The 14,225-nt window shown below is 34.7% G+C and overlaps 1 protein-coding gene across 2 annotated transcripts in view; it reads left to right on the top strand.

The window, feature by feature from the left end:
* Positions 1–7,479, top strand: part of LOC143228987 (ras-related and estrogen-regulated growth inhibitor-like) — a 58,632-nt gene extending 51,153 nt beyond the window's left edge. For both annotated transcript variants that reach the window (XM_076460543.1, XM_076460544.1), the window contains exons 3-4: positions 2,469–2,542; positions 5,890–7,479. In XM_076460543.1, the coding sequence (XP_076316658.1) occupies positions 2,469–2,542; positions 5,890–6,297 (482 nt within the window). In that variant the 3' untranslated portion in view covers positions 6,298–7,479. The remainder of the gene's footprint in view (positions 1–2,468; positions 2,543–5,889) is intronic.
* Positions 7,480–14,225: the final 6,746 nt, after the last annotated feature.

Below are 14,225 nucleotides of genomic sequence, written 5' to 3' on the forward strand. Positions count from 1 at the left end.
TCTTTGTATGTCTCTATACAATGTCATGGAAACAATCTTCAGTATTTTTATGTCTCTATACAATGTCATGGAAATGATCCTTACTCTTTGTTATGCTTTTATACAATGTCATGGAAACGATCCTTACTCTTTGTCATGTCTCTATACAATGTCATGGAAACAATACTTACTCTTTGTCATGTCTCTATACAATGTCATGGAAACTATCCTTACTCTTTGTTATGCCTCTATGCAATGTCATGGAAACGATCCTTATGACTAAGTTAGCTTCAAATCCAAATTAAGAACTATATCTTGATAGAGATGGTTCAAAGATTCCTAAAAAAAAAGAAACACTTCCTGATCTTATCTGAAACACAGATGTTTTGGTGAAAGGGTAAATGATCTTAAAATAGTAACACAGGTGAGAAAAACTCTCCAGTCATCCAGCATCAACTATTTTTAGACGTCTGAAACAGGTGCCAAACATGCCATGCTTGAGAAGTACAACTATTATGAGTACTATGTTTAGATGAAAAACAATAAGATAATACAAGCGTGGTAATTTGAGAGATTCAAAAACGTTCTTCGCTGTTTTAGTAAACTCTCTCTATGTTAAGAATACAATATCCCAGAGTACAGCTGAAAGGTTAAATGTCTGAATATTACCCAAATTCCTACCCAGCATCAGAATGATTTGTGCCTGTTTGAGGTTGATTTCTAACACATTTACAGTCAGCGTTTTAAAATATTCCGTAAGCAGCGACTAGGTAACATATTGAAGTGTGAATTTCCTAGTGTCTATGTTCAAATCTAATCACTTTTCATTGTATCAGTAGAAAAGCATCTCCATATTTGATTTTCAAAAATGTAAGTGAAAAATGAGATAAAAATCAAACTGTTACAAATAAAGGGGTTTTCCTTAAATGAATCTTTTATCCTACGTTTTACCATGTACATCAGGTTTAACATCTTAGTAGAGATGAACAATTTGGAATTGATAAAGTGACCATTAAAGATCTCCAAAGTACTGTGTTGCTCCTGATAAAATCGACTATTAAACTCTGTAATAGTAAAGAATGTTTAATAGTAAGGAACTGACTTTAAATTTAACTTTTTTCTTTCCCTAAAACTGAACGCTTAATCCAAGATTTCCGTCAAACAGCTTTCAGTTTTTACCAACTGACCTTAACACAGAATGGCTTCAAAAGCATGATGTGTATTAACCTAACTAACGAACCTCATTTCTGATCAGGACACAGTGAACGGTTAACGACAATTTAGTAGCAACATAGCTGATATAAACGATCGTTGACTTTGGCTGTGGCATCACTTTAACCAACTATACAGTTAACATACCTTCCCTATATTTCAAGCTCAAAATTCTATCAAAGAAGAGCGGAAGACGATTGCCTTCCTACATCTGTTAGTTATGGCTGGTTCATTTGATGGAGTTTCAGACGTTACTAAGGTCAACAAAACGGCAACGTGGAGTCGTTACTAAGCTAACAAAATAATAATACAGAGTCCCGTAATTGAGTCGAGCTGGGTTTTAAAACTAAGTTTTATTTTATTTAAAACTGAAAATCCAACCCTATTCTGTGACGTATGATACTCAAGTAGAGTGCTGAAATAAGCATTATATCTTGACCTTTGACATTTGCTGGCCTTCAGAAACGCGCGGAATAATATAAACAGTCTGTTTTTTTAATGAAATATTTAAGAAAATATGTTTTTCAGACAGTAGACTCAAACATAGTCTAGTGATTAACCTGCTCAGATTGTAAATGGGGAGATTCCCGGTTCGCGAACCTTTATCGCAAAATCGCAGCTTGGAAACTACGTTGCGTTATAAGAGTGACGTTAATTTCACTATTCGATCGAACAAGTGTGGTCTGAGAAATGACGATGAGTTCTATCAACTTTCCTCTAGCCTATCGGGTGAAAATTAGGGACTACTATTCATAGGTAGCTTTAATACAATTTGCTACTATTCATAGGTAGCTTTAATACAATTTGCTACTATTCATAGGTAGCTTTAATACAATTTGCTACTATTCATAGGTAGCTTTAATACAATTTGCTACTATTCATAGGTAGCTTTAATACAATTTGCTACTATTCATAGGTAGCTTTAATACAATTTGCTACTATTCATAGGTAGCTTTAATACAATTTGCCGGAACTTCTGAAACCAATGAACTTACTTGAGTTAAAAAAACAAAACTAAAATGTCTTCAGTCTATTAATAAAATCAATAAATTATTTTCACATAATGAAATCCTGTTTACAAGGATGTGCTGTGTTCGCTATACAAATAGATTTAAATCTCCAAGCTGTATTCCAACTGGTTCTTTATATCTGTACTTAAGTGATTTCGTAAGATTTATTGGAATTGAACACGATAAACATTAACATGTTTGATTGTGAAGTAAAGTTGTTTCTCTTGAAGAAGAAATCTGAAGAGTTTTGTTGTTGTTTTGTTTCAGAATGTACTTACCGACATTCAACAATGATAGACGACGAAAACGTCAGTATGGAGATCTTAGATACTGCTGGTAAGGTAGGTATTAAAGATGTTTTTCACCGGTTAAATGTGGTATCGTAGTTTGAACAACTGTAATGCGTACCAGTAACATCGTGTATTGATGTAATCCGGGACTTCACAGCTGCAAATATCGCTTATTGCAAGATGTAATAAAGTAGGGAGAATTACTTTTTTGTATCTAAGAACAGTCATAATATAATATAATCACCTGAGTCACAACGAGCTGTGTCGATTTTAATGGAACGTTCAACAGGTACAGTTTATTATATAGATCTTGAAAATAAAATAAATTCTGTGATGTCTTTGCTCTCGCGAAAAAACAAACAAACTTTTCTAAATAAAATTATATAAATTTAGGAATCTAAAAGGACTAAGACAGTGTAACAAAAAGATCTAATAAAACTGACTAAAGTCAATTCTCCGCACGTTCAGACGACTTACGCCATTGCATGAAGGTTCTTATAGCACGTGCAGTTTAAAAAATAATTTTAACTAACATAGTCCAGTCCAGTTTTGGTACTAAACGATTTGTTTATAGTTAAACACAAAGCTACACAATGGGTTATATGTGCTATGGCCAGATGGAAATCTGGTTTCTGTTAGTCTACAAACATATCTCTGTGATACTCGTAGCACACAAAACACAGAACTAAAATTATGTTTTTATACATCAGCAGTTCGAACTTCATAAGGAGCTTATCTGCAGTCAACAGTATTTTTAAATTACCTTAAATTATCTCGATATTTCATTAAATTAATCGTATGTGTCTAATTTGCAAATTTAAGTTTTATTTTATTTTGACTCCCAAGCAAAGCAAAAAGTCCCCCTCTAGTACAGCAGTAGGTCTACGGATTTACAACGCTAATGTCAGGGGTTCTATTCCCCTCGGTGGACTCAGCAGAACCTTAAAGTAGCTTTGTTATAAGAAAACACAAACACACACACAGTAAAAAAAAACTTTAATCTTTTCTTCACAGACAATTTTCATCTTCTCCACTGACAGCTGTATTCATGTAATAACTAAATATACTGAACGTATAAAATAAGTCCAGAATCTTAATACAGCCATTTTCTGATAGAACCGTATTATTATAGCTAACATAACATCTTGGAGTTCAATAGTAGGTCAGTAAGCTTATAGCACTAAAATTTTGGATTCGTTAACCGTTGTGGATAGAGTACAAATAGTCCATTGTGTAGCTTTCTGTTTACTTACACATAAAAATACTTATGTGAAGCTCACATTCAAGTACCAAAAACTAGTTTACAGTCACTGAGGTCCCATGTAGAAGCCTTAGTTGGGTCTAGTGCATTGTAGGAAATGTAGTTGTGAATAAAGTATATCGTCAATGGAAAAAAGAATTACATTTAAGCTAATAAATGTACTAAGGAAAATTTGTGACTATTCTGCTGTCGTTAAGCATCCTGGAAATGATTGGTGAACGATTTGTTATTTTATTCTGTGGTTAGTAACGCCTCTGGTAACACTTTGATAGATACTTTTATCTTAATGCAAGCTCTCCAAACTAATGCATAAGTTACCCTTACCTACTAACATTTATAGCTAACGTCTCCTGAAAATGTATTACATTAATAAATTAACAACAGCGTAACACCAGTTACTCTAGGTTTAGTTTGTTCTGAATTTCGCCCAAAGCTACACGAGGGTCAACCCTAACTTAGCAGTTAAAGATTAGAGAGAAGACAGCTAGGCATCAACAATTAACTCTTGGACTTCTCTTTTATCAAGAAATAGTGGGAGTTACCGTAACTTTATAACGATCCTACGTCTTTAAGGACAAGCATCTTTGGTGGAAAGAGGATTCGAATTCGCGACCCCTAAACTGCGAATCGAGCGCTATAAGTCCACTTGACCATGTCAGGCCTAGGCTATTTTTATGTTTTAGAAACAAATGATATTGTTTCTTTTTTTACGACAAAAGTATACTCTAACAAGACAATGTCGTTGTGGTCTACAAGAACAGCAGCGACTTAGTGCTTGTTTCTCTTGCATAATGACATAGATACATTGCGCAACAAAAATCCTGTTTCAATCGAGCAGTTGAATTCCTGAACTTAAAGCTTTAACACAGTCATATTCTCAAAACTTCGTTGCGTATCCACAACGTTTTTTGTTACCTTCTTGTTATTTCCATAGCGACACTCCCCTATACGACAGAGATTGAAACACACTCGTCTTTCACTACTCGTCTGTATGTTACCACAACACTTCTTGTCAACCGTACTTCCGGATATCAGTATCTGACTGATAGCTTTCAATTCTACTGTATATACTTGAATAAACTGTACAAAAGAAAAAGTGAGACACAAGCGTGTAAAGGGGCGGCAGTTTAGAAACAGCAAACATGATTTCTGCTTCAACGAATCTCTATCCTTCTACATTCTTCCACTCAAACTCGAGCCAGGGAACCGTTAAAACCGACGATCATGTTCCCCGTTCATAAAAAAAAAATACTACATGCCCGTGGCTCTTTGAGGATAAACGTAAGCGTTAGATTGTTGATAAGCTTGGTGCTGTCTTAGAAGCCGGAAAAATAAAACTGTAAGCAGTAGTTTTAAAATAGACTAACTCGTGCTTCCCAGGGCTTATAACGTGAGCTGGTTTTACCGAAAGATCATACTATTTTACTGAGGAATTTATGTTATTTGTTAAACATTTCTTACATTCACAAGAGCTGTTAATTTGTTAGTTGTTAATCTTAGTGATATTACTATATGAAGTTTCAGTCCAGCCTTCAACAGCTGTTGCCAGATTAAAACCGTAATAGTTTAAGGAATGATTTTAGAACAGATGAAATGTTCTTTAAAACTTTAATATTTTGAAGAGTCAAGAATCTAATTAGCAATAAACAACTTTTTGCTCGACTCACAATCTGAGGGTCATAGGTTCGAATCCCCGTCACATCAAACATGCTCACTCTTTCAGCTGTGGAAGCGTTATGGTGTTACGGTCAATCTCACTATTCGTTGGTAAAAAGGTACCATAATACCTGACTAGATGCCTTCCCTCTAGTCTTACACTAGTAAATTAAGGATGGCTAGTGCACATAGCCCTCACGTAGTTTAGCGCAAAATTAAAAAAAAAGCAACAACAACAAAAACAAAATATTAGGCTTAGTAAAGGCAAGGTTTTTCATCATTATTTGGTGGTGAGTGATGATGACTAGCTGCCTTCCCTCTAATCTTACACTGTTAAATTAGGGGTGGCTAGTGCAGATAGCCCTCGCTTAGCTTTGCGTGAAAATTTAAAAAAAACACAACAAACTTGTTGATGTAAGCACACGAACATACGTATCACTTACGAATCGCTTAAGCTCGTTTTCTTTGTCACCTCCCACAGGGTGAAAGTTTTCACCAAGAAGGTAACATCAACTGGGGAGAAGGCTTTCTACTCGTCTACAGCACGACCGACAGGGGGAGTTTCGACGATATTGTCAGTCTTCACCAACATATAGCTTCGGTAAAAAAAACCCAGAACTTTTCTTGCGTGATAGTCGGTAACAAAAACGACCTCACACACGAGCGTAAGGTCGGGCAAGAAGAAGCCGAACAGCTCGCTGTCGATTTGTCGTGTTGTTTTTTCGAATGCAGTGCCTGTGACGGAGGCGAGGCTGTCGACGAATCCTTCAAGGAGCTACACCGGGATGTTGTTCGGAGAAGAATGGTAAACAGTATAAGACGACGACGAAGTTCAGCCCAACAGGTGAAACAGGTGCTTAACAAGATGTTCACAAGAATTAACTCCTAACTGAATTAATCAACAGAACATAATTATGATTGAGAAGGTTGTTACTCATCTGAGGCATCATGGGAAATTTTCGAGACGGTTCTCGGAAGTAATATACGTCCATTTGTTGAATAAACATCAATATGCTGGAGAACGTGAATCACTTCACGTATACTTACGTCTGGTACTTTAAAGTAAGGGCGCGAATTGATTGTAAGGAAGGAAACTGTGATTTACGTGCTCATCTACAAGTTCAAAAAGTAATAGTTTGACTTCCTTAGCGTCAAAAACCAAAGATTAACCGCAAGGTTTTTTTCAACTTCCGCTTCGAAACGTAAACAACAAATTAGAATTATTATTAGATGAGTTGAACTGGAAAATAAACAATTTTAGAAATCAAAATTTACAAATTTTGATGTATAAAGAAATATCCTATATAACACAGTGTAGCATGTATTGTACCTTACCTTCACAGTAGCGTGTTGTTTCCCGCACAAAATCGTGAAAAACTCTAAGCTTACAAAAAAAAGTATTTTTACTGTCTTTTTATCCACAAAGGACGTGAACAAAGCTTTAACTAAAATGATGAAACAGACTATTTAATATCTTGTTTTGTTTTTACTCAGGTTTTGAAGAAAATAATTGTGTAAATTATTTATTAGAGAGAAACTTTCTGTAAGTCCAGTTTACGTGATATGCAAATCACAACACGATTCCCTTAGCCCATCAAGTGATACCTAACTATCATTAGCTACGTATATTCTGGACGTTTCGATATTTATAAATTACCCCTTTCCCTATATGTTGTGAACTACGTGTTCAATTTTAAACTTCAAAAAGTAAAAACGTGTTCTTCTTATTTTACCTGCAAAAAAATGTAAGATAAATAGTGTGTTTATCAGACTCATGCTGTTCTTCCATTGTAGTTTGCTGCTTTTGTCTAGTAATTTTAATAGTATAATTCATCGGTCGTTTTGTCCAGTCGATGGATTTTCCGAGGGCAGTTATTGACCATTTGAATCGCTATCATTGAATCGTTGGATACAGAACAAAGTGGCTTGGATAAAAATTCAAGAAAAGCAATCTATCTGTCAATAAATCCATACAATTGTTGTAAGCGACTACAATATGGTCCTCGAAAATTCATTTGTGGTAAATAATTGAATATTGTTCTGAACAACTTGAATAAATGTTTTCAAACACAAGCCTGAGTTTGATTTGTTATTTATTCTTTAGCATTGTATGGAAACTTTTGTGGATTAAAAAATACCAACAGAAAAAATCGAAATAAAAGAAATCCTATAACACGAGCTTTTTTGGAAGCCAGACCTTCCTTCGTGGGGGGTGAGCTTAATCCTGAAGAAAGAGAACACGTCTACCAATACCTACTGGGTTATGAATGTTTCTTTAATTCTATTATACACACTCATTCTTCAACTTAATAACACCCATAAGGCTTAGATTCTCCATAAAACAGTTTTTGTTTTCACTGTTTCGAAAAGTAAACTTATATACGAATGACCTCTCTGTTTTTTGTAAAAGCATAGCGCCACTTATGAATATTTTTATTTGGATAACAGTTGCTGATAGTAAATAGGGACGACCTCAAAACGTTTTAACGCAACTTTTGGAATCATTTAACTACTTTTTAATGGAATACAAAACTTCAATACTATTACAAATGTTATGGAAATATTTGATCACTATAGAATAAACACTACCACAATAAGAGCGAAATTTAGGTAAAAAACAAATCTAGTTAAAATAAGTTGGTTGTTAACAAAACAATACAGATGAACATATCTACAAAACAAAACCAAATAAAAACTGACTAGATTGCATCTTTATGTACCTTAAAATATCAACCAACGAACACGTTTTAAAATTTGAATGTCGCCAATACTACACCAGAATATCGTGTGTATTACATGAGGCTTATTGGTATATACTCAAATTCAACGTATGTAATCTTCACTGTTAAGAAAACATCACTGTCAAGCAGCTGGTACTTTAATATCATCTTTTATGGAATCAGCGACTGCCGTAACCTCCTTTCAACTGTGAGTATATTATAAAATCCAACCTTTATGTGTTGCTTCTACCACCATGTGAGTTCTCTTCTACTTTCGTTCTCTGTTTCCATCACACAATCCCTGATTTTCCATGGACTGTCGTTGTTACCTGTGGTTGGCGGAAGGCAGGTTCCTGGGCCGGCGTCTTCACATGGGCTTGCATTTCTTTAATAATCAGTTATATTTATGGCAAAAATACTAACATTACCTACTGCAATTCTTAATTTTGAACTACTAATTGAAAGGAAGACAAAGAGTTAACAGTACCCTATCATCCACGCTAACGGGATTGACTATCACTCTTATAACACAATTGCAGTCCAAAGTGGAAGGTACATTTTGGAGTTTCGCACAAATTCGAACCTGGAACGCCAAATAAAAAAATCCATATTTCTACCACAGGGCGAACCAACGCCCATAATATTAACAAATTTGATATTTCGAACCCACGAAAAACTGATTGTAAAATTGTATTTAAAAATACAAAATAAATCATGAAACTTTTAACTCGATAAATTTCAGAATTCTATTGCTAAATATACAACTTGGAAAATATTTTAAATGCTTTAAACTAATACAATGTGTTTTTGGGGTGAAGAGGCTCAATTAGATATATAGATATGACTGGAAGGACCTGGAATTACGCGTATTTTCATTACTTAGAAGGAGTCTCAAGAAATCTAGAAACTGTGTGAGATTTCGTGACTTCTCCTGCAGGAGTAGTAATGCTTGACCTGTGAATAGTAAAATTTATGGTTTGTGTCCCGTTGACACTCTGCACTTTGAAATCACGGGTGGGATATAAGTGTGACGGTGAAGCCCCATAATTCTGTCTTGCAAGAGCATCCCAAAAGTTGGCGGTGGATGCTAATAACCAGCTGCTTCCTCTCTGTCCCCCGCTGGTACAGCGGTAAGTCTTGGAGTTAAAACGTTAAAATCACTGGTTCGATTCCCCTCGGTGGACTCAGCAGATAGCCCAATGTGACTTTGCTATAAAAGCACATACAAACACACACACGCTTCCTCTGTTATCTATCAATTTGATGGCTTTATTCAGATAGCCCTTGGGTGGCTTTGAGCTTTGACTCTAAATAAACAAACAAACAACATTTTGTTTTGCTTCATGTGGACTTCAGAAGGTATTCGTTACTTAAATCTCTGATTACTTTTCTTGATGACTGTTTTATAAATAAAACATTGTTTTACTTATAAATACCAGCTGTTCTGAGGTACATTCTTATTGTTTTTAAAGGTTTGCAGCATCAATTTCGTGAAGAGCTCTGTTTAGAAAGGTATTAAAAATCAACTGAAAGAACATTACTCATTTGTGTTTGTTCGACAAACATCTTCACGCTTTATTAACCACCTAATTGTGCGTGCGTGTGTGTGTGTGTTTCGTATATCCAAATAGAAATTCTGATATGTTTACAATATCAACCACTGGTATGATAATATCCGAACAAGTCCAAAAGAAAGTTACTCGCTAATTAATTTCCTGTTATGGTAATATCTGAACCAATCTAAGACATTAATTAATTTCCTGTTATGGTAATATCTGAACCAATCTAATAGGTTAATGAATTTCTTGTTATGGTAATATCTGAACCAATCTAAGATATTAATTAATTTCTTGTTATGGTAATATCTGAACCAATCTAAGAGGTTAATGAATTTCTTGTTATGGTAATATCTGAACCAATCTAAGATATTAATTAATTTCTTGTTATGGTAATATCTGAACCAATCTAAAAGATTAATTAATTTCTTGTTATGGTAATATCTAAAACAATCTAAGAGATTAATTAATTTCTTGTTATGGTAATATCTAAACCAATCTAAGAGATTAATTAATTTCTTGTTATGGTAATATCTAAACCAATCTAAGAGATTAATTAATTTCTTGTTATGGTAATATCTAAACCAATCTAAGAGATTAATTAATTTATTGTTATGGTAATATCTAAACCAATCTAAGAGATTAATTAATTTCCTGCGACATTTATCTACCTACTCTTTGTTCATTTGCCTGAAGAGCTTTTCTTGCATGTCAGTTGCTATTTGTAACACGCAGATTGAGCATACCTTGACGGTAATAGATTCGCATATGGTGTGCACAGATATGTATCTGTGTTATACTTTCACTTTCACACCAAGATATTTGTTCTTCGTTTACATTTTGTCACGGTAACGGATGTACGTGAAACACCGTAAATAGTTTTAACCATTATCACGTCTTGAAATATGCAGTGGCCTATACATATTAGCGTGCAAATAGGTATACCAGTAATTTAATATGTTCTCTTTCTTACTTTTATTGTAACAGGTAGGTTTTTCGCAAAACACATTATGTTGGAATGCTATTGTTGTGTTAGTAAGTAGATGTAAGATTATTTACGCTTCGTGATTGAACTACATATACTTTATTAAGATTTTCTCTCAAAACTCTTGAAACAAATAATGTTTGTGTACATTTGATGCACCAGCGGAAATTTTAAAAATTTATAACCCAAAATATCGGGGTTCGATTCCCCGCAGTGAAAAGAGCGCATGTATCCCATTGCGTAGATTTGTACTAGAAACAGATCAACATACTTCTATACATCTGTTCTCGCTAAAATAGTTGAGAACGGATATTGGCCCTCACACAGACAGCCTAAAAAAAGAAGCTAATAAAAATTGGAATGTTTAAATACATAGAAGATAATGGAATCGTCCCTCGATAGTACAGAGATAAGTCTTCGGATTTACAACGCCAAAATAAGAAGTTCTCTTCCCCTCAGTGGACTCAGCAGATAGCCCAATGTGACTTTGTTATAAGGAAACACATACACGTATCGGTAGAAATGAGAGAGTATTTTTTAAAACTCCGCTTTGTTAATTTTCATAGATAAAGTTCGTAAAAATCAAGTTATAGCAATGTGTAACGCATAATATATTTCTTGTCATACAAAGATATGCGAAGATGAATACGTCATATTAAAATGATATTTGAGTCTCTACACGTCGTTACTGTCCATGTCGCTACGTCCGGTAAGGTTCTATCTAATGATCACGTGACTTAACCATAGTCCTACAGTGTAGATTCCATTACCAAAGCTCCGTTTGTAAGGTCATCATTGAAAGCACGCTACTCTTCCCTACAAGCTTTTTAAGGTCCATCGGGTTTATGAGGACAGTTATTTCCTATGGTCCGTTTCGACAATCATCAGTACATCGTCGTATGGAATATCATGAACACCCGTTCCATTTTTCCACTCTTTAGATATGTGACGGTTTAACAGATACTTCGTGAAAGCAACTTGTGCACACGTGATTTATTTCGACTTTCTGTATTAATGCTTTTTTTATTATACTTCGTACGGGCGCCTGGGGCATTTCAACGGCTTTTTCTATTGCTCTGAGCCTTCGTGGATCTTCACCTGTTAGAAGAAACCGCACTCTGCTTTCCAGGTTTTAAATACGACTTGTCGCAGGTCCGTTTCTGGTTGTTCCTTGTCCCCTCCCAAACTGATCCATATTCCTTTGTTTTACAATAACATTAAGTTCAAGGGATTTCCTCGTCTTCCTTTGAGCAATGTCAAAATGTAGTTCTAATAACATTTTATATTCGGACTCACTTTAATATGATGCACTCAGCCTTCTGAATAGTTAGTAAACAAGAGAGAATCCTCAACAGCCACAGCACCTGAAAGTTTACTTGGCAGGATTAGAGCAAATTATTCTATGAGAACTTGAGCGTGATCAAATATATCAGTCAAAAGGGTTCGGCCTCCTGAATCCAAAATTTTAACCAAATCTTTAATAGGTTAAGCGATGATTTGAAAAACTCACAGCCATTCTATGAGCCGCGGCTAAGACGAGTGTATTCATGTTCGTATGATATTTTACATATAAAATTAAGGGTTTATTTAAAGTGTAATAAATGAAGATTTACTTATGTGTTCTGACAATTAAACTCTTTTAAATCCATCCTTTTACAAATGGTTTCTTTGTTCGTTTTTGGCTCAATGATAGATACCATGTAAATAAAATGCCTTTATTACTATGTTAGAATATCTGGCTCAATTCTAATGTCATGAGTAAATCCACTAGTGAAAATAATATGTAGAATAAGCAAAGTAGAAAAAAAAACGTAAATAAACTTATGATTTACTTCTTACACATTTAATATGCTTAAAACGTAAATAAATTTTCTTTTTTTTCATTAAACTAGCCCGGCATGGCCAGGTGGTTAGGGCGCTCCACTCGCACTCTGAGGGCAGTGAGTTCGAATCCTGTCACACCAAACATGCTCCCCCTTTCAGTCGTGGGGGCGTTATAATGTTACGGTACTGTCAATCCCACTATTTGTTAGTAAAAGAGTGGCCTAAGAGTTGGGAGTGAGCGGCGGTGACTAGCTGCCTTTACTATAGTCCTATTGCTAAAAGCAGAGAGTCCTCGTGGTGCTTTGCGAGAAATTCAAAACAATCATTTTCATAAAAATTCACCGAAGGAAATACATTTTAGAAGAACAATACCAAACAACTTATCATTCACTAAAATGTATTGTTCTATTCTAAAGATGCGTATTTCTGGCAAAGTTTAGTTCTTAGTTTTGAGCTTCTAATAGGAGGAGAGGCGGTCAGTCAGTGGCATTCGACCAATCACATTCCACAGTAAGAGGATGAATGTGTGTTGAGGTATTTTATGAATTCAACTCCAGTTTGGCATCTCCGAATTACACAGTTCTACCACAGAGCTGATCCACGACCTTTAAGACGCTGATACCCAGAGCTTGAAAATACATTAACCATTTCGAATGTGATCAAAATAAAGAAAATAAAAATTAAAAACCCAAATATAAAACTCATTGTTCAATTACCAACAAATCTCTGCAGAACCGTGACCCTGATAAGAAATGTTACGTATTTCGTGATTCTCTTATTTGTTCACCATATCTAACAAATGTTTTCCAAGGTTATTGGCAAGGAATGATCTAAGTAACAAAGCTGCTACGGTTATTTTCCCTACAAACTAAATAGTTATTTACCACGAGATGTATGTATATTTAGGCTAATTTAATTGTCTGCAAAGTTTTATGGTACTAAAACGATCGAAAACCATTCTATCAATAAATGTTATTTGTAAACAATATTTTACTAGTTTATCAAGTTTTCTTTCATAAGAGAGAAAAAATATTTCCTATTTCAGTGAAGTAAATGTGCACGCGATGGATTACATGGTAACTGTGTAGTGGTGGTAACATGGTAACTGTATAGTGGTGGTAAACTGCTGTCTTATATCTAAGAATGTGTTTAGTTGACAATGAGAAGGAAAAAAATATTTATTCCCTCATAACACAAGAAATATATTACATGGTAACTATATAGTGGTGGTAAACCGCTGTCTTACATCTAGGGATGTGTTTAGTGACACATGAGAATAAAATAATGTTTTTTTCTCAGTGAAATAAATGTGCAAGAGATGGATTATACGGTAACCTTAGAATGTTGATATACAGCTGTCTTAAATCTAAGATGTGTTTGACACATGGGAAAAAAATCTATCATTAATAAATCGACAAACTTGTTATTCCATTTATTTTTGTCATCGTAACGCAACGATACACAATGGGAAAACTACGTTGTGTCGTCCGCAGGGAATAGAACCTTAATGTTAGCGTTATGACCTCATTATTACCGCTGATTACCCTCAAAATAGAACCTTAATGTTAGCGTTATGACCTCATTATTACCGCTGATTACCCTCAAAATAGAACCTTAATGTTAGCGTTATGACCTCATTATTACCGCTGATTACCCTCAAAATTACATCATTCGTTTAGATAAATATAATTTATTGTTTCAGTTATTTTATATTAATATATTTAGTATTTTA

The sequence above is a fragment of the Tachypleus tridentatus genome, chromosome 10, assembly GCF_004210375.1.
Source record: "Tachypleus tridentatus isolate NWPU-2018 chromosome 10, ASM421037v1, whole genome shotgun sequence".
Classification (NCBI taxonomy): Eukaryota; Metazoa; Arthropoda; class Merostomata; order Xiphosura; family Limulidae; genus Tachypleus; species Tachypleus tridentatus.